At 34.0% G+C, this 21,259-nt stretch overlaps 1 protein-coding gene across 3 annotated transcripts in view; it reads right to left on the bottom strand.

Annotated features, from left to right (window-relative positions):
* The window catches only part of XRCC4 (X-ray repair cross complementing 4), a 776,985-nt gene that overhangs the window by 196,385 nt on the left and 559,341 nt on the right, over positions 1 to 21,259 (bottom strand). For all 3 annotated transcript variants that reach the window (XM_035014787.1, XM_035014788.1, XM_035014789.1), the window contains 2 exons: positions 12,710 to 12,858; positions 6,270 to 6,445 (listed from right to left, as the gene is read on the bottom strand). In XM_035014787.1, coding sequence (XP_034870678.1) covers positions 6,270 to 6,445; positions 12,710 to 12,848 — 315 coding nt within the window. In that variant the 5' untranslated portion in view covers positions 12,849 to 12,858. The remainder of the gene's footprint in view (positions 1 to 6,269; positions 6,446 to 12,709; positions 12,859 to 21,259) is intronic.

The following is a 21,259-nucleotide window of genomic DNA, read 5'->3' as shown; positions in this document are numbered from 1 at the left end:
ATATTAAATCAGTATTTCTCAACTGTGGCACTAATGATGTTCTGGGCCAGATACTTCTTTGTTGTAAAAAGCCTGCTCCTGTGCACTGTAGGATGTTTAGCAGCATCTCTAAGGATGCTAATAGCAGCCGCTAACTGTGACAATCAAAAATGTCTCCTTGCCAAATGTCCCTGATAGAGCAAAATCTCCCCCAGTTGAGACCACTAACCTAAATAAATGGAGAGAGAGATCTTGTTTACAAGACAGAAGACTCAATATTAAGATGTCAAGTCTGTAGATTCAAAGCATTCCCAAACAAGATCTCAAAAAACTTAATGGTAGAAATTTGCAAATTGATTCTAAATCTCACAAGAAAATTTGAAGTATACAAAAAATCCAAAACGACTCTGAAAAAGAACAAAGTTGAAGGACTTATACTACTTGATTTCAGTATTTATTATAAATCTAAGTATTCAAAAACAGTTTGGGGTTGGCACAGAGATAAATAATAGCTGCTTTACTCATAGGAGCCCACAACTGGCAACCACCCACATATCCATCAAGAAGTGAATGTGGTATATCTGCACAATGGAATACTACTCACCAGTCAAAAGAAATGAATTGCTGATACACAACACATTATGATGAAGCTCAAAAATTTTATACTATGTAAAGTTACATGCGAGAGTACATACTGTATAGTTCCATTTATATGAAATTCTAAAACAGGCAAAGCTAATCTATAGTGACAGAGAACAACAGTTCAGTGGTTGCCTGGGGCCTAGAGAGGATGGGCAGGGTTGGGGGGGGCAAAAGGGGTAATCGGGGACTGACTGAAAAGAGGCATGAAGGAACTGTCTGGAGTGATGAAAACTGTGTATTTAACGCAGGGTACATTTTATCATATGTACATTACACATAACACCTCAACAAATTAAAAAAAAAATTGTTTTGGATTTTTAAAAAGAGGCCTAGATTCTATCCTAACTTAATACCTCTGCTTTCCTTAAGAACTTGCTTAGGCCTTCAGCATCTGTTTCCTCACATATAAATAGTGACAATGCCAAGTCCACAGGGTGAAGTGAAAGTACATGTCAAAGGAGATTAACTGAAAGGTAAGAAGCAAATACTAATATTATTAACACTCAAAAGTCCTTCTAGAGCATGGTTTTTACATGTTATTTTCTACTTCTGTCTTTAAGCTATTTCTTTCCTGCACCATCCTGGAGTAGCTAAAAAACTAAAATATAATCACTTTGAGATGTTCTTTTAAAAGAAGAAAACATTTTTGGGTGCCTGGGTGGCTCAGTTGGTTAAGCGACTGCCTTCGGCTCAGGTCATGATCCTGGAGTCCCGGGATCGAGTCCCGCATCGGGCTCCCTGCTTGGCAGGGAGTCTGCTTCTCCCTCTGACCCTCCCCCCTCTCATGTGCTCTCTCTCATTCTCTCTCTCTCAAATAAATAAATAAAATCTTTAAAAAAAAAAAAGAAGAAAACATTTTAAATCAAAGTTGAGCAATATGAAGCAAGAAAAAGCAAAAGTTCTCAAAGATTAAATAGTATAGCTAAAAATTAATAATTTTCTTAAAGTAAAAATTCTAATGTCTTTCCTATGGCTTAACTAGAGAGCATATACTTTGAGCAGGATTTCTGTACCACTTACATTACTCATTTAGTTCCCACATTCCAAAGAGGTCAGGAAATTATAAAGTGTTTAATATAAAAATGGCAGATGTATACAAGTATTTCTATCACAGACATAAAGAATACTATTTTTTTTTTTTCAGGCATTCAAACAACACATTTGCAACCCATACTTCCACAAACCTGAAAGCCATTACTATTTTTGACAAAGTCTTTAGCAGAGTATCATAATAAATGCTCAAATTCTGATATTTCATCTGGAAATACCCATGTGAATTCAAAGTCCCCAAACCACAGGGACAGATGGTAGTAATAAAGGATTCTGGACTAGTGTTTTTACAAACAACTTTGGCTGCTTTTGGCTAAGTTATTTTACCTCATTTTTATACATCTGAGAATGAAAATTCAATTACTGTAGGGAAGTTGTTTGAACTTGGAATGCATTTTTTTTTTACTTAAAAAGTTACAATATAGGGGCGCCTGGGTGGCGCTGCCTTTAAGCGGCTGCCTTTGGCTCGGGTCGTGATCCCAGGGTCCTGGGATCGAGCCCCGCATCGGGCTCCCTGCTCCGCGGGAAGCCTGCTTCTCCCTCTCCCACTCCCCCTGCTTGTATTCCCTCTCTCACTGTGTATCTCTCTGTCAGATAAATAAATAAAATCTTTAAAAAAAAAAAAGTTACAATATATAGCAAGATACAAACTAGCCTGTTCCTCACTATATTTGCAACATTTTTGTAACTAAAATACAACCTAAACAATTATTTGTAAGGAAAATACTACAGAAATACCCCCGTAACAATAAAAGTAAACCCTTCTAAATGACATTTCAATCTCTCTTAAACGTTAACATGCAGAGATTGCTAGTTGTCCTTCCGTACCCCTCCTTCCCCTTTTTACACAGTAATGGAAATTTCTGGGCATAGGACACAGCTAAAGATTCCCCTGCAGCTAGGTGAAGCTTTGTGACTTAGTTCTAGACAATGGGATGTAAGCAAAAGCAATGTATGCAACGTTAGGTGATGGCCTTAAAGAAAATGGACAGGCTCTTTATTCTCTGCTTAACTCAGTCCTGTTGCCTAAAAGGTGAACATACCCTGAAGCTAGAGCAGCCTTCTTGGACCAAGAGATAAAAACTGCCTGTTAAAAATGGCAAAGCAACATGATTAGAGAAGCCTGGACCTCCAACATCATAAAGCCATCATATTAACCCAGGACTGCTTATTTGGATTTTTAAATCAGAGAAAAATATGCCTCCACGGTACTTAAGTTGTCAAATATTCAGCCTAAACTGTATCCCAGTTTATCATGGTGGGGGCAAGGGAGACAAAGGAAAAGGAAATGAAAATAGACTTTAATTCTAACAGAAACCTGTAGCCAATTCTCGTGTGTGTGGGTGTGTGTGGGTGTGTGTGTGTATCATGTTTATTTGTTCTTCAAAATTCATGGCTTTCCTTCATTAGGGTTATTTTTAGAAATACAAGACTAGTATGTTAGATGACCTGGAATGAACCCAAGAAATCACTTTAAAACTTGAGAGATGAGAAAACAGAGGTATGAGCAAGCAAATTATGAGCGCAAGGTTATTCTTATCAAAAATTATTACGTGTTCTTTTTTTTGTAACTCATAATTTTTTCTGAAGAAACAGATCAACTTATAAAAGCAAAAAAGGAAAACATTATTAAGATGTATTGTTTGCATGATGAAGAATATACTGCAAAATCAGTATGAACTGTGAATGGCAGAGAAAAAGCCATGACACAAAGTATATGAATAATCTCTTGAATGGGGCTACTACTTACAGTAGAGACATTATAATGAGTTCTAAATGCTTGCACGAGAGTATGTTTTCATCTAGAATAATCTACTGCCAACTGAAGAACACTGGTGATGGGGCAGGAAGGGTCCCAGAGGTTTGTCCCACATGGAGAAAAAGAGTTAATGTCTTGCTGATCATTCAACACTTATTCCAATGGGAATTAAGCTAAAATTTAAAAAACCTAGGTTATCTATAAAGAAAAACTAATTATAGAGCGTAAATGAAATTTTGGGTGTTATGATCTCAAAAGCAATCTCATGAAAATTATGCACATGCTCCCTCCAAAAAATGTGCAACATATACATTATACATTTTAAATATTTCATTGCTTTGGATTGAAAATTCTTTCACTCTAATAAAACACAAGATGATATTCCCAAAAACTCAGGTCTTTTTAAGTACAAAAATGAGGAGTTACTTCCTTTTAAAAAGTTTTTTTTTTTTTTTTTTTAAGTAAGCTCTATGCCCAAGGTGGGGCTTGAACTCACAACCCGAGATCAAGACTCACATGCTCAGCCAGCCAGATGCCTCTAAAAAAAATTTTTTTTTTAAAAAAGAACATTTTATATAAATTCCAAGTAAGTCTTATATGACTTGAATACTCGAAGTGTTCAAATTACTCAGTGATCTCCAACGCAGAATTAAAAACATAAAACTTCTTGAACTGATGGCAACAAATGCCTGAAAACCATGATTCTGAGAGTATGAATCTGGTAGTAAATGTACTTAGGACTCACAGAATATTCTTTGCCATGGGAGAGTAACCTTATGTCAACAAACAACAGAATTCACTACAACTTTCTGAATTGAATCTACGTTCATTCTTTTCTTTTTTTCTAAGTATAAGAGGTCATTTTTGCAACAATCAGATGTCTGTGTCATCAAGGAAAGGATTACAAATTCCTTTTAAATTTTTAGGTCACCCAAAGCACTATAAGCCTTAAAAAGTATTCTGCCATGTTTCTAATTGTCTGCATATTTTTGCCAGCAGACGAATTTACAAGATACTGTCACTCAAATTCAATTTGCAGAAGCACATCCTGAAGCACTGGAAGATCCCCATGGCAGTTTGGCTAAATGAACTTGTGATTTTCATCTGCATCCATAAGGCAGACTACAGCACCGCAAAGTAGAACTTTTATTTCATTCAAATATCCAAAAATATCCCTCAAGTAAGTCAAGTCACAAATAAACTTGTCCAGCTGTCCCGAGAGTAGCATTTCTTTCTCTCATAAGCAAATTTAATAGACAATAAATAAGGAGGCAGCTATCTAAACTGCAGTGTAGTGCTTTAAGACATATCCTTCAAGGAACCAATGCACTTCTGCATTACTGGGAATCTCTTATTCTATTTCCACTTCTTGAGAAAACCTGTTAATAGGTAGTGAGTGGTTCATGGTTCTGACTCAAAGTTGATTACGTTCAGGGTGGTAAGCAAGTATCTTTTAGGATAATTGTCACAGTTTTTAATGCTGATTCATGCCAAGCCAACTGTAAAAGACGTAGGTTATGAATACTTGAAGTTCTTTCTTCACAAAAGCAGCAAAATCAGATGTACTGCCAAGCATGGTAAGTATTCCATCCAACCCCGATGCAGCAAACCACCTAATGTTAGTCACTACATACAAATGCTCATTGAATGGGAAATGGCAGAACTCCCAATCTGAAAATGATCTGCTTCAAAATATTAAAAGAAACACTCAGCAGTCTTAGGAGTACGTAACATCATCTGATTGGGCTTCGGCCATAGGAAAGAAGACTTTGTGATAAATAACCAAATTTCAGCAGCCAGTTCAAACCTTTCTTAACCCATTCTAAACTATCATTTTAAGGACCTCAGCATATTGAAACTTACATAAATTGGCATACATTCAACTGTATTATTCTCTATAGGTTAACATACATTTCAAAATAATGATCCCATCTGTTACTTTACATGTTTCTGTAATTGGTGAAATCCCTTTAATCATTCTGAATTAGTCATTTTCAAGGAATTTTTTTAAACTCAATTTAGTTCCAACACAAATTGTCAATACTGTCTCTAACCTTAATGTGCTAAAGATTTCCCTCCCTTTCTTCTACTAAAGACCTCGTATCAGAATATAAACCACTGGCAAAAGCAAATAATTCAACCTCTAATTATCCCATAAACTTGAGCAAAATATACAAGCAGTAAATTTTGATAAATATTTTTGATACATATCAAAGCTGCCCACCTTGATCTGAACTGGTACAGGAACTAAACAGGACAAGTAGCAGATATCCTTGTCTATAAAGCATGCAAGCCTTCAAAAGCCTGGGTTGAATGTTATTTCTATTTTAGTATTTCTAAGTTTGACATATAAATAAAATACTTTAATGCCTAATGATATGTCTTACTACACTTAGTTATCTCATTTTGTAATTTCTATACACTCTAATAAAGTAGAGAATAAGTTGTAATTATTAAATATTCAATGGTAAATAAATTATCTTCTTTCTTAAAATCAGTATTTCCCAAAACTTATTACAATAAACCCTGTCTCAACAGTCTAAAGTTTCTGACCCCACTTGGTAGAACTGCTCATTCATGTAATTGTCTCTATAATACTTATTTTTAAAGCATTAAAACTCAATACATTTTCTAATTAATTATTTTTGGCAATTGATAAGTATGAAGCACTTAATGAATAACGTTGAATGAAGAAGCATTCTTCCAACTTGAAAACCAAGTACATTTCACACTTCTATTTCCCAGGTATTCTGGGAATAATAAGCTAGTTACTTAGATAATTCCTCAATAAGGGCTCTGACATTTTACCACTTATAATATTATGGAAAGTTTTACTTACTGAAACATCTTTCAGGTTTTTCTCAAAGGAGAAATGACAAGACTCTCTAGAAAAATCAAATTTGTATGCATCAGCTGGTCCTCCTCCTAATACCAGTGCTTTTCTCAGTTCATCAACATATTTCTCTTTTTCCAATGCCATGTCATCGGCTTCTTGGGAAATCTCGGACTCAGAAACTATGGGAAACATTAATAAAAAGTTTTGACATGAAAAATAAATTTCTAAACATGAGTACATATTTATTACCTATTGCTACTAATTTATCACTTATGTAACAGATATTTAAACAAAAGATAAAACCAATCCCCATACCACACATTTTTAAGTCAAATTATACCATTGAACTAGCAATTTTCGAGAAACACATTTAGTCTCAAATCTCATCTGAAAAACATTAGATTCCTTGCATTTTTTTTCCTCTGTCCTCAGATGAAATACATGCATTGTAAATTACTAGAAAAACTACCATCTTATATACCTGCTCCTAGGTCAAAGCCGATAAATTATTTCTTAATAATGATTAATAAGTTCAGTATTTTATAACATCTTTCTTCCTTGCCTCAATTATTAAAGAGATTAAATAGTCAATAGTCTATTTCTCACTCACATGGGCTGAGTCGAATTAAAGTAAAAATGGAGTTCATTCTTCTCATCTCATTATATGCCAAAAAATAAAGAAGGTGGATGAAGGTAGGTGATGAGGAATGAAAGAGAAGGGAATTAATATTTATTGAGTGTCACCTGTTTGACACACATTATATCACAGATCCGGCTTCTAGTTCTCCCATCTAGGTATACTGAAAGCTGATGCTTTACTCATCTACAGAGATTTTTACTTCAACAATTATATTCTCAATTCTAGACTGATATTCTCTTTCTTTTTCATAATATCCTGTTCTTGCCACACCCTTCCTTTAAATATTTGAAGGCTTTAAACATATTTAAGATCTCTTTCAGGTCAGTCTTTATGCATGGTTCCTTATTAATTCCATTTCTACTGCTGACACATTCTCATTCTGTTTTTTTTCCCTTTCATGCTTTGCAATGTTTGAACAAGGCTCTCCTCTAGCCAGAGTATCATCTGCTCTGGGCAACAGCGCTGGCCTTGAATCCAGATTGCTAGTTTACCTTTCTTGGAGTCTCTACAGGTTTCAACAGCTCTGGACCAGTTTTGAAGGTTAATTTCTTAACTTGGTTTTTACTCTTGAAGCAAAGAGTTCAATCTTAAATCCCCCGTCCCACATCCCTACATAACAGAGACTCAGGGTTCTGATTTTTGTTTGGACTTTTATCCACTCACAGCTCTTAGTGACTAGTTTGATTCTACACTGCATCTTCAAACCAGAGAGTAGTCTTTTGTTTTTGTTCTGTTTTGCTTTTTTAAGATGATTTCATTAACAAGATACCTTTCAGTTTCCTTTCTTTACATTGAGAGCTCAGTTCCAGTTCCTTAAGAGGCCTGCCGTCTCAACATTCCACCCCACTTAGGTACTACACCCACAGTCATTAAGACATGTATCTAATTCAGATATTCCATGAACCTACAGTTAAGCTTTAGTTCCTATTAACCACTTTGGTTTTCAGACACTTCTTCATAGATGGCACCTGGAGGGTTCCCTTTCTTACATCCAAAAGCTGCACTGTTATCTGTTTGCTTTTAAAATTATAAGATTTAATCTAACATTTGTTTGGAATGTGTGCATGTGGTTGGGTGATTTCCTGTGTCAGTTCCCACTAGTACAATGATGAAAGACTCATGTGGTTCTATACTTTTATATATATACTTTTACATCTATCGATTTTATTCCTTATAACATTGAAAGATGTTTCAAATGATAAAACTGATGCTCAGATCAAGTAATGGTCTATGGCCATGGAGTAGATTAAGTGGTCAAACAGATTCATACTTATGGTCTCTTGGTTGTTTGGTTTTGTGGTGAGGCAGATATGGGACACTGGAAAAACTATTTCCTTCCACGGAATTAAAAAAACACACTACTAGGACATACTACAGAAATCAATAAAAGCTTGACTAAAGAATCCCTAAAATATAACACAGATTTTCATACCTTTGGTCTGTGTCCTATCAAGTATGTCTGGAAGCCCCATGACAGGCAAAGAGTAAGAGAATTTTGAAGCATATCCATATATTTTTCATTATCCATTTTTGGTCATTTCTGATAGCGAAATATGAATCTCAACACAGATGTCAAAAAGAGGTAAGAATGAAAACTTTTATATTTTTTATGTGATTTTACAGCTTCTAAAATCCTTTCATATATTTTGTCTCTCTCTGAAGCAGATGCATATTTAAGATGATCACCACCATCAAATCTATTTATCAAATCTATTGACCTTTCAGTTACCTTACTAGCTCTTCTGGAAAAAAAAAAAGAAACAAAAACAAAAATAAGAAGATTAATGCTTCCTAGTTAAGGAACAATTTCATATTTTGTGTTGGGTAATTCTGAAGAGTTATAAATACGTAAGAAGAGAAAATATTTCATAGAGAAATAGGAAATAAATCTGTAGAAACCACCTTTAATGCAACTACAGAAAATACAAAAGAGGACGCCTGGGTTGGCTCAGTCAGTTAAGCGTCTGCCTTTGGCTCAGGTCATGATCCTGGGGTCCTGGGATCAAGCCCTGAATCAGGCCTCCCTGCTCAGTGGGGAGCCTGCTTCTCCCTCTCCCCGCTGCTCATGCTCTCTCTCCCCGCTGCTCATGCTCTCTCTCCCTATCTCTCTCTCAAATAAATAAATAAAATCTTTAAAAAAAAAAACAACACAAGAAATAAAGCATGCCTACTGATAAAACATCCAGTGAAAAGCATTCTAAGTTTCATTAAAATGAAAAGATATGTATCTGAAAATATTTCATAGCATTTATTGGTTTGATTCACTTATTTAAAACAATGCTTACTCAGCACCTACTATGTGCCAGGTACTATTCTGGGCACCAAGGATACAAAAGTTTAACAAACAGACAGAATTCCAGCCTCATGTACCCTAATTCAAGTGCTGACATCTTAGATATTCTCTTACGTTACACCACCTGTGAACGCTGTTCTATTATTATGGAATATTTCATTTTTGAGAGAAAAAAATATGAAAGAAAATTTTCTATTTATACTTCCCCTTTAAAAACTGTGAGAAAAAATTAAGAAAAAGTTTAATTGAATATTTCCATTAATAGTAAATGTAAAATTTTGACTGCCTATTTAGAACTTCAGGCCTAGAAAAACAGTGTGGTCACCAGTTTTGAATTTTGTGCTAAGAACATCTGGAAGAAGCACAGCTGTAAGCATTCACTCTTCCAAAAACTTTGGTGACCAGAAATAAAAGCCATGGAAATAATAAAAATCAGCAAGGATACAGCTGAACCACATAATAATAGCATAAAAAGTGAGCAGGCCAACATGACCAAAAACCAAGGAATTGTTCTCAGACACATAGGATCCAAGAAAGCAGCATTTTAACAATATTTGTGGGTAGATGAAGATGTAAGTAAGGAAAGGAAGATTTTTTTCTTTTGGATCCTTATGTATAATGAACCGAAGACTGTGCATAGCCTAAGTTTGTGCTGGTGCTTTGAAGACAGCCTTATTATCACATTAGAGAGCTTGTTGGTATCACATCATGGACCTACTTTACTGCATTTATTAAAAATCCTTTTTCCCCTGAGCTCTGTCACATAATCTCCATATAGGTCACCAAATATCAATGTTTAGAACAAATATAAATGAATATAATTACTCGATAATAAATGTATTAATAAAGTCTACTTCTCAGTGAACTACTCCAGAGATGGGTGATTTAAGTTTCTTACTGCTGACTGATGGAGTTATAAAGGTCACATAATAGTCATCAATCATTAACCTACTTTGTGACTTAACTTTGCGATACAGTCCTCTATAATGTTGAAGTGATGATAGACCACATGATAATGAGACCTCAAAACATTCATTAGATAAAACATTACTATTGGAAAAGAAATCAGTGAATTTAGTGTGTGGGAGATTAAAAGGAACCCCACATCCTTTTAATTTCACTCAAATGAAAAGAGAAAAAAAATTATCCAAATTGAAGGTTGCAGCAATCAAAAAGTTGTACAAAAAAAACAGGATGAGGTATAGGAAGGAAATCCATCTTCAAGTTTCAATTATGTAATTGTTTCAATGTTCTTAATCATGTTATTGTCTCTATAAAGTGCCAAACCAAATCATATTCACATAATAAACCTCAACTAACCATGGAAACAATTATATTATTTGGTTTGATATTTTGTCCCTGAAATTTATACAAGAAAACAGAAATGAATAATGAAAGATATATAAAACATTTATGAGATTCAAAACTTTAGTGTCTTTGAAAATAAAACAACCATATATGGTGCACTACAAAATTTTCTGTTTGAAAGCCTGGTTAGTAAGCAAGCCAAAATGTTAACAACACAAAGGATATGGAAGTTTTCTAACACATTTTTCTCACACTACTATTCATTAGCTAAAAAAAAATGGCAAAAGCATACTGTATTTCTGATCAATGCCAACAATAAATAAATATGAAACTGGAGTTTTCATTAAAAAATGTTAATTCTAAAATAAATGGTTCACTTTCTTTTTTCCTAGGAAGTTTTATACATCTGAGGCATCCTTCCAAAGAATATCTATTGAGCATGTAGATCCCAGGCACTGGTCTAGATACTTATAAAGAATGAGTGACAGAAAAATCAGATGCATTCCTTGCTCCTAATGAATCTAGTGAAACAATATTGATAATAATAATATTAAGAACAACTGCCAGCACATTTTTTATGACATACACAAATTGTTCCATAAATGTAAATTCAGCTTAAATTTCTGGTTAAATCAAGATTTAAGAGTTCATCAGTGTATTCTTTTATTCCCAATCCTTAATGATTAAAAAAAAAAAAATTCAAACAACATAATATTGTTCTTTGCTTTAGTGAATGAGGTTTACTAACTAAATTAGAATTTAGTATTTTCTTTTGATAATTAAGGCTCTTAAAGCATCTCAAGGTCATCTGTCTAATCAGAACTAATTATTCACAATAAGCCATTTGTCAGTTGGGAACATCTAAGTTACAAATACAGTATTCCTTACATACAAGCAACCACTTCACCTAGGACCTGCCTCCTGGGCTGTATGGTTGGAACTGCTCTTCTGTCCAGACAAATGGCATTAACCTCCTGCCATTATCTTCAGGCCTATGCCCCCCCTTTCCAAAACAGAGCTATTGCCACTTGGGTACACCAGCATAAATAGAGCTAACCTGAAAATTTTCCTCCCACTCCTACATGGCAACAACCAAGCAACAACTGGTTTCTCTTACATAGAAGTTTACAGCTTAAATAGATCCCATAATATGTACTGCAAACACTATCCCTGAATTTTCTTTATTTTATTAATACTTACATCAGCATGCCTTACCCTGTCATAAAAGAAGAGTTTTTTTTTAAAAACCCTGCAATTATAAATTCAGTTTGACTGTACTGTGTAACAGAATTTGTAACATCCAAGAAAGAAACAAAACTTCACTGTGTAATTTTAGAAGATATAATAATTACAGTAACAAGTTTTAGGGAAATATTTCAAAATTAATAGAATATATAAATGGTATGTAAATTAACATGCCAAAATTATTTTACCTAAAAATTATTTACAACATAACTCTAGAAAGGACTGTTGCATAACTATAGAAATAGTTTTTCAAATCTTTCAAAAATTAGAAGAGTATAAAAACTTCACTATATGAGCAAAACATAATTCTATATATTTTCACTTTATAACTGCCATCTTCCATAAATAATTTCAGGGCCATTAGACTTTTTAAAGGATCACTGCCAAAGACAGAAAAAATTTAAAGTTTATTTCATGAAATAATAGCCAAAATCCCACATGTGGGTTTGAACCTTGGTTTACAAAATCTCTAATACTTTTTTTGTTTTTGTTACAAACGTAATACATGTTCACTAGAAAATAATTCAAACAATAAGTGTCTAAAATAAAAAGAAAATCACCACCACCCCACTCCACCAAGCTAACAAATCCCTTGGCCCAGCCAACCCACCTCCCTATGCCTCCCAATATTTCCCTGGGGTCCTGAAAAAAAAATACATGTATAAAGTACTATTTATGTTTTGTAAAAAGAGATCATTTAAAAACCCTGACCAACCCCAAGTTTTAAGACTCAACTAGTAACCAGAATTTGCTGGGGCAGATGCTTATTTCTCTATCCTCCTATTATAGAAACTGGCATTAAATATTATAATGTAAATTAGACGCAATAACAAGTACAGCAATGTTAATTTTACCCAGAATCTACTAAAGAAACACCTTAATCTGAAGTGTCACTGAGGACTGAAGAACAGCACATTACCGAAATTTCACTTTTAAAAAATTTGCTTTGAATATTACCTGTCCCGGTCCATGCTGACTGACCATCAGTAAGTGTAATAACAAAACCAGATCCTAGTGTTTTCTCCCAAGCCACTTGTAGAAAATGAATTACATCAGGTTCAGAAGCAAGACAGATTCTGCTTACTTTTCTCTCCATTTCTGGTCACCTGTTTTAAAAAAATAAAATTAATATTTTTGCAAGAAACCGTGACTATCATATAGTGATGTTTTGTATATTGGTCTCTCAGCTACACAAAGCACCAAGGAAATAAGTAAAACAAAAAAAACATGTAACAGTTCGCCAACTACAAAACTCAGTAAATCATAGTTCTATTCAACACTGATTTATAATTTTTACAGATAAGAAAAACAGAGGCCCATAAATGGCAAATGAGTTGCCCAAGTTGAATGTTGAAAAAAATTACTATATCCAACAATATGAAGAGTAAAGACTTTTCTTACTGATCCCACTTCCATTTCTAATGATTAGAGGTTCTTTTTCTATGAATTCAAAAACCATTCTTCTGGTAATCTACTCTAGAATCTTGCCCAGATTGACCTCAAACTTACCAAACTGTGGTACGACATATATTTGGTTCAAAGCAAATAACTATATTTTTTCTAATACTGGAATATCCCCTGACCACGTGCACTTCATTAAGAGATGCTTAAGCTGTAGAAGCTAACATGCAAAACAAAAATACCCTAAAAATTACAAACATGCAAAGAAAAAAACACTACAAAAAGTCAAAACCAGGAACAAAGCACAAACTTCCAAAGATGAAAAACTACAGAGAATTTTTCTTTAATCACAAAGCATGAATCTCTTCCTAGATAATCCTGAAAAAGCTAAAGAAAATTCTTCAATTTTTTATTTGGGGAGAAGAGTATAAAATTGCTTCAATTTTTATGACCAGCATATATAATAGGCTATAAAAATCCAAAAGCAAATTATTAATTGGCACTTCACTGACAACTGATTACTAAGTTTTAACAAAAGCAAATTTTTAAATCAGTTTTAATTTGCTTTCTCAATTTAAAACTATTACATTTTCATAAATAAAGCACATTATTTTTCTCAATTAACAATTGAATATGAAAATAAAAACAACTGAATATGAAAAACTCACTTTGTCAGCTCTTCACACAACTGAATATGAAAATAAAAACTCACTTTGTCAGCTCTTCACAAAACAAAACTAACTTACTACAGATCTCTATCTTCTGGGAGTGGGAGGGATGCTTAATTATAGAATGCTAGAGCTATTCTATCTTACAGTAAAAAGCGCAAGGAAGCGGGGCGATTTCCAGAATAAAAGAAAAAAAAATATCTAAAATTAAGAGTCTAAGATACCTCCAAATTGGTAAATTAACAATAATTCTAACTTCTACCTAAAGTGTACTCAGAAGACTGTTTATTATTCTTCCCAGTAAAAGACCAAGTTTTAAAATAACCATACTTGTAGCCACATCAATTAAGCATGTTTATGTGTTAAAAATATGTAAATTTGTAGGTTTGACTACATCATAACCATTGAAAAAATATAATTATTTTTAAATATTTCATTTAGCGGTCTTTCTTGCCTCAGTATGCTTACTTCTGAAATGCGTTATCCATTTGTGAATATTTTCTTTTAAATGAGTTGGTCAAAACACCTAACATGCAGTTAATTACCCACATGCTCTGTAATCCTTAAATTTGAAAATTGCTGGAAAATGTGTATTACTATTTTTCTATGCCAATCACTGAAAAAGACACATAGTTAGAGACTTACCTAATTCTAATAGGCCCCAAACACACAACTTCGGAGTGGGAAGGGTAATAGAAACTACTTATGAAGGCCACTTTTTGCCTCTCCAGAATTTATATACAAACACCCAGATACACTGGCACAGGTTATTTCTTCTTAAATGTGCCTCAAGAGGCACGGCTATTGTTAGCAATTAATGCAACTTTGTGAAAGAAAATCTCAGCACTTAGAATTGCTCTAAAACAGCAATTGGTTTCGCTGCTATTTTTCACCATATTTGAAACAAGTGACAAACTGCTAATGATACAAAGTAGTTTAAAATTCAATATTCCAGATGCTTCATTCTACTTTCACAATGACATAAAGGGCTTTCATCTCAGTAATGTTAAAAAGACATTTAGGGATCAGATTAGTTTTAATAACATCTTTGAATTATTTGTGTTTCAAATATTTTCCAGTTTTCTGACCAATTCTAGGTACTTACAGCTAAAATTAAACCGTATTATTTTAAAGATTCCATTATTTTACTAAACTCAGATTTGAAACTTTGGATGCCGTGAGTCATGTTCAAGCACTTAACATTTATAGCCCAAATGTGACCACTCAGGTACTCCTATAAATATTTTGTGCCTCAGTAGCCTCAGATGTTTTCTCTGTATCAACTGAGTTTTAATTTCCTGATAATATATTATTTGAACGACTTTTGAATGAAATTCTTTCTTCTACTTACTGAAGTCACCCCCTCATTAAATATCGAATACAAAATATCTAAGAACCAACCACAAAAATAGGAAAAAGGATGACTTGCCAGGTCTTTCAAGAATCTTAAGAGTGAACCAATGATCTCTTTGCTTTCAGCAGCCCTGTAAATGGGAATAGTCAGCCATAATTTTTCTGCCCCAAGAATACTTGAAGAAAGGGGTGGAATCCTCTTTAGAGGGACTGATTGATTAGGGCCATAAGAAAGCGTGTGTTTTATTTTCTAAGGGCACTAAAGGTCACACTAGTATCAGCACCTCTCCCAGCCAGAGCCCAGGAGCTAAGACAAGCCTGCAGGTGGAAACAGTTGAGTCCCACCCCAATTTGTACATCAGTAGCTTTATTGAGAGCTCAGAACAGTTGAGAATTGAGCAGCTTATCTTTAGTACTTTGTGCCTTTGATACTTGGCTTCCTTCTTAGAAGAGAAATAAGTTGTTGGCTGGTATGCAGTTGATGTGATCTACACTCTGAACAAATACCATTCACAGTTGCCTCTGAATAAACAAGACGCTTTTTAAATTAGTTTACAAAGAATTTTGTATGCCCTTTTGGATGCTGATAAGGAGCAGTGCAGAAGCCAACTCTCTTAGGTCAGCTCAACTTAGTGACAACACTATATCATTGATAACACCATTTTGAACTTGAGCTTCTTTTATTTTCCTTTATAGCTAAGTTACGGGGTCTTTTCAAGCGGCTTGGGCTGCAGGTGTTCAAACTTCTGCAGCTATGCCAAGGAGTTGTACTTAGAGATCAGAAAGGACTAAAGGCATGTTTCTAATGAAGCAATTAACTTAAGTGCCCCCTTGTTCAGAAAAGTAGGCTGATACCTAAAGTGAATTCAGAATAAAGATGAGCACACAGCACACGCTAAGTCTGTAATTAGATTCCTGATCATATTATTTTGTTTAACCTTATTTTTTTAAAAAGGGAAGAAAAGAAAAAAATGTAAATTCTAAATTGAAAGTATGGTGATAAATTTTTTTAAAGTTCTATCATATAAAAATTCAAGGGTAGTACCATACGTATGGCTAGATAAAAAGGAAAGAAAGTCTTATGCAACAACCACTGGGCTATTTACTTTACTTTTAATAAGAAAAACATCACACAAGTCAGAAAACTAAGTGCAAAGAAAATGATGATTTTCCTGTTTGTTCAGTGTTTTTAAAAAGCATTGGTTATTAATGTTTATCTTACCAGAATTCCCACACTGAAGACTTTTTTAAAAAAATTAATAATTGATTCCTAGCATTTTCATTATTCCTTTCCTATCATTTTCATTAACAGCAAGTCAACTTGCTGGTTGGAGTTATCTATCTGAATAAAGAGTAAATTAAGCCTTTTTTTTTTTCCTAAATGACCACAAAATCAAAATCAATTTACCTTTAAATTTCCAAAGCAATTAAACAAAAATATCAAGCTAACTTTCTATAGAAGAAATGGTTTCTTGAAAGAATATTTTCCAGTTCCAATTATCTAAACTTTAAGGGTAAAGAATTTATAGTATCATTAAATACTTTTCTAATCATGTCAATATTACCTTCATTCTATTAATTTAGAAATGAAAGCAAGGTGACCAGCTGTCCAGGTTTCCCTGAGATTTTCTTGGTTTCAACTTTCGAAGTCCCAGGTGCAGGAAGCCTCCCAACCTCAGGCCAACTGGGATGGATGGTCACCCAGAGTAAGAGTAAAATACAGTTAAGACTGTGGGCGTAATCTTGTTCAAAAACTCGTAAAATACAGCTCATGTTCAAGTTAGATGTCAGATTAACAGTCTGATGCTTCAGGAATAAAGCATTAGAACTATAAAATTAGTCTAAAAAGTAAGGCATCTTTGCCATAGTCATAGTCCATTCTCAGTTACCCCTTATGACTGTGGAATGCCACCTGCAGCCATTCCAAATATCATATTACTACTCATTTCCTCTACTTATCTTTTACAAATACCATTAGTAATCATTAGTTTCAGTGATTCAAGTTCACCTCCTCTTTTCTTTTTTCTTTACCCAATGAACTAAGTATTTTAAAACAGTAAAATAGCTTGACTAAATTTCCCACATAAAACCTAACACCTAGATCCAAAATGCCCTAAAAATTGGACCCAGAGTTCCAGGACTTCCTATTCATCAAATGGACACTCTTAATTACAAATAAACTTGGCAGAAAGGATGAGAGCATACTTATCATTTTGGAAACTTTCTGAACTTTACAAGAACACTTCAGTCCTAATTGCAGAATTTCCTGTGAGAATGACACTTAACAGAACTGAAGAGATAAGATAATACCTGAAAATACAGCATTAGCTAAACAACAGTCTTTCTTCATTAAGAATGTAGTAATTTTGATTTCTTAAGCCGTGAAATTTTGACACTTCTCTCGTATTTTAATTTCAGAAGAGAGAGGGTGTTCCTATGAAATACCATCAGTTAAGTGTATATACAGTCTTTTCTACTTCAAGAATGTGCTGCTCAGAACTGAAATGTAACTAAAAGCATTTGTATGGAAAAGAAACAGGACTTGCACTGTACTTTTTCCCCTACGCACAAACCCACCATTTACTTACAACTGTACCCATTTATCTGCCTATTTCAAATGGCAAACAGGCGATGAATGGTAAGACTGGGGTACAAATGAGAGTTAATCCTGAAAAAAAGAACCCTATAACATATCCTTAACTGGTGACAGTACCTAATTCAGCCACTCAAAAAAATTTAGGAACTATGCGAAATTGCTGGTATTTAACAATGTTTAACTTACAAAAAATGGCAATTTCACATGGTTTGAATGACAGCAAGTTATAAACAACACATTCCAAATTGGATGAATAATTACTATTTATTTCCCATGCTGTAATTTTTGACTCTAAGTCATTTTCAACCACATCCCTAAACATATTTTGGACTGTAGTGGGAGGCTGTTCCAAGATAAAAGCAAAAGATTCACGAGCTGGTAATTGTGCTAGGTGATGGGTACACAGGAATCCATTATGTTCTACCTTTATATATGTTTGAAATTTTCTACAATAAAATGAATAAAAAGAAAATAGTTCACTAAGTATTATTTGACCATCAGGCTGGTTATATTGTTACAGAGTACCTTTGTAAAAAGAGACAAAGTCACCTATTAGAAATTTATTCTTAAATATATAATTCAATACTTCAAAACTTAGGAGGCTATTTAAGAAATAGCGAGTTCAGTGTTGACTCTTTGGTAAATAGTCTTTATCTGATAAGCATGACACCTGAAATACTGGTATGTAATGCTCTGGTGACTGACTCAGAGATGAGCACATGATTCAAGTTAGGACAAGTAAGACCAGTGAAGCCTAATTCCACGACTTAAGGATATAGATTCTTCTCTACTGGATTTGATGCCATAACACTGTGAGCCTGAAGCTGCTGACAACAAAACCAACAGAGCAGAAAGTGAAACTGAGGTGTGGGCAGCAGCTCAGATCTGGTTCCAGCAACACCAGAATCTAGATCTAATCACAGATGTTTTAGGTATGAGGCCAAGAAGTTCCTTTCTGTTTAAGCTACTTGGTTTCAGGCTTTGGAATCAGTCAGACTTCAGTATGAATCCTCACTGTCATTTCTTGGTTGTGTGGACTTCAGCAAATTATTTAATTCTCTAAATGGTACCTGCAAAACAGTTGTCAGTCAGCAATGTGTGTATTCCGTCATTGGCATGAGTACCAAACTTCGGGAAACACTATATTAAATTCATAGTATTTAACACCAAACAGGAAGTTTCACATTTTCAGCTTAATATGTTTACACTCTCATCAGTTCTAAAATACGTGACATTTGAAAGTACTGGGCAACTTTGTTATCACTACATGATAAATAACTGGTAACAGGTGGTTCAAGAAGACAACTGGTGAATATTTTCCAGAAGGCCCTAATGATTCTAGAAAAAAATGTCTATTCAAAACAAAGGTTCAAGTCTTGGTTACATGCAAAAAAAATGTTTTCCAAGTTTTAAAATCATTAATTAATAAGTTTAATGTTTCTCCTTAAAACTCAACAGCTTACCTCAAAATATTGGCAAATGTGCTCTAAAAGAGGGCTCCAATCAATTTAAATTTTAAAATTGTTTCTTTCCCTTCCATCCTTAATATACTAAAAAAAAATACATTAAAAGCCTTTTATGAACCTCTAATGCAATTTGTTTTTCATATTTGAAAATTTGTTTATAAAATATTTATAGCAATAAATGTAGCTCCTGGCCGAACATATGACCTCAACTATACTTTGCATCCATTCTTCATAATATAAACTTAAGAGTGTGATGTGGTTAAACAACTAGATTACTATATAAAAGCCATCAGTCTCTGTTATTAGAAAAGCAATGAGAGGACCAGTCCTGATACTCATGGTTTATGCTCTTCTAGGACTGTTTTAGGACTATCATTCAAACAATGCTCAGTTTAACCTTCCTCTAGACGTGTGCAAAACAGATGTAAGACTGTTTGTATGGTTCCAATGACTTGATAAAAAAGCTTCAAATGTGTCTTTATTTTGCATCAAATGCTCTATTACAGTGATATTCATATGGGAATTAAAAGTGGTGATCTGTGATATTCAACCAAACATACCAACTTTACTTGCTCTTTAATCCACTCATTTTCTTCTGAGATACAGCTGTCAAATAATCAGAACAAATCTTCTTATCACATTTAAACTTCAGAAACTTATTTTGTTTTCTCTATTGCTAAATTCTCAGAGCATAAACTTTTGGTTCCCAAAAGTAATTTCTGAGTCTTGAGTTGAGCCAATTTTTGTAAGTATAATACGTAAAATGATGAGGTTGGTTCCTAAACCCAGGATTAAGGCAAGAGTTTTTTATTCAATTTATAGATGAGTATCATTGCACAAGTAATTTACGAAATTATAAATTGCAACCATGCTGTCATTTTTTAAAAACACATAAGTTAAGCCCACAAATGGAACTATATTAGGATACTGTTATACAAGCATCTACCTACAAATTAACAAAGAACTGTCAATAAATTTTTAAAATTCAACTTTAAGTGCTCCAGAGTTTAGACAGATGTTATCCTACTTTCTCTGAGCAGCTGTTCATTGGACATGTTCCTTATTTATTGATATACTGTGTTCAATGCTAGTGTCACATTTCTTAAACAGGAACTTGGCAACTTCCAAATTCCATGGTAAATATTGACGTATCTCAGCATGTCAATATTTATACTGCCAACACTTTGATGAGTCTCCTCAACAATGGCTGCATCTTATTTCTTAGCAGCCACTTCTGTTCCAATTGAGCAAGGTCTTTCTTTATTCAACAGCATCCTCTCACACAAAGACCAGATTGACTTTCTGGCTTATTTCAACATTTTGGACACTTTTACAGGGTTAGTAAAGTTCAAAGAAACAAGGCACAAATTTAGGAATAGTCGTTTTTGATTACTTGATCCCAAGCTTAATCATCATTTTCAACCCCACTGCTGCAGCCGAAAACCGCTGAGGCCTTTTCAGAATTTATACTCAGATTATTTCCTTTTCTGTTAGTCCTAAAGGCTATCCAGCATTACAAAAAAGACTGGTTTACGGACTACAACAATGATGATAATATTCAGGGGACAGTTTAAATTCAGAATGTTTACCATAAAAGGTAGTTTGAGGTCTGGTTCATTATCTACAATTAAACTGTTTTAAATACAGAATTACCTTACCTAATTTTTGTGCCAAGTATCAGAAATTATGTTAACAAACTAATTATCTTTAACTCAACCTTAACAACAAATTTCCATATCATTGTGAGAAAAATCTTCACAATATCTTGAAAACAGCCCAGGATTCCCCAATGGCACACAACCAAAAGTTTACTTTGAAGCTATTGGCAGGACTGGCAGCTAGCAAAAGCACGGATGTCTCATGAGCAGTTTGGAATTCCAGCATGGATTTCCCCTTTGAGGCAACAAAAGTCTCAAGGGTGTTCTTCCAAAAAGAGCCCCGTCTCATCAACATTAAAAACTGCTGACTATAATAACCCTCTGTTCATCTATTTCAGCCAATGTCTTAGGAAAAAAAAAAGCAC

The sequence above is a fragment of the Mirounga leonina genome, unplaced genomic scaffold (assembly GCF_011800145.1).
Source record: "Mirounga leonina isolate KUSES-001 unplaced genomic scaffold, KU_Mleo_1.0 Mir_168, whole genome shotgun sequence".
Lineage (NCBI taxonomy): Eukaryota > Metazoa > Chordata > Mammalia > Carnivora > Phocidae > Mirounga > Mirounga leonina.
The sequence above is the reverse complement of the archived record's forward strand: the minus strand, read 5'-3'. Positions and strand labels throughout refer to the sequence as shown.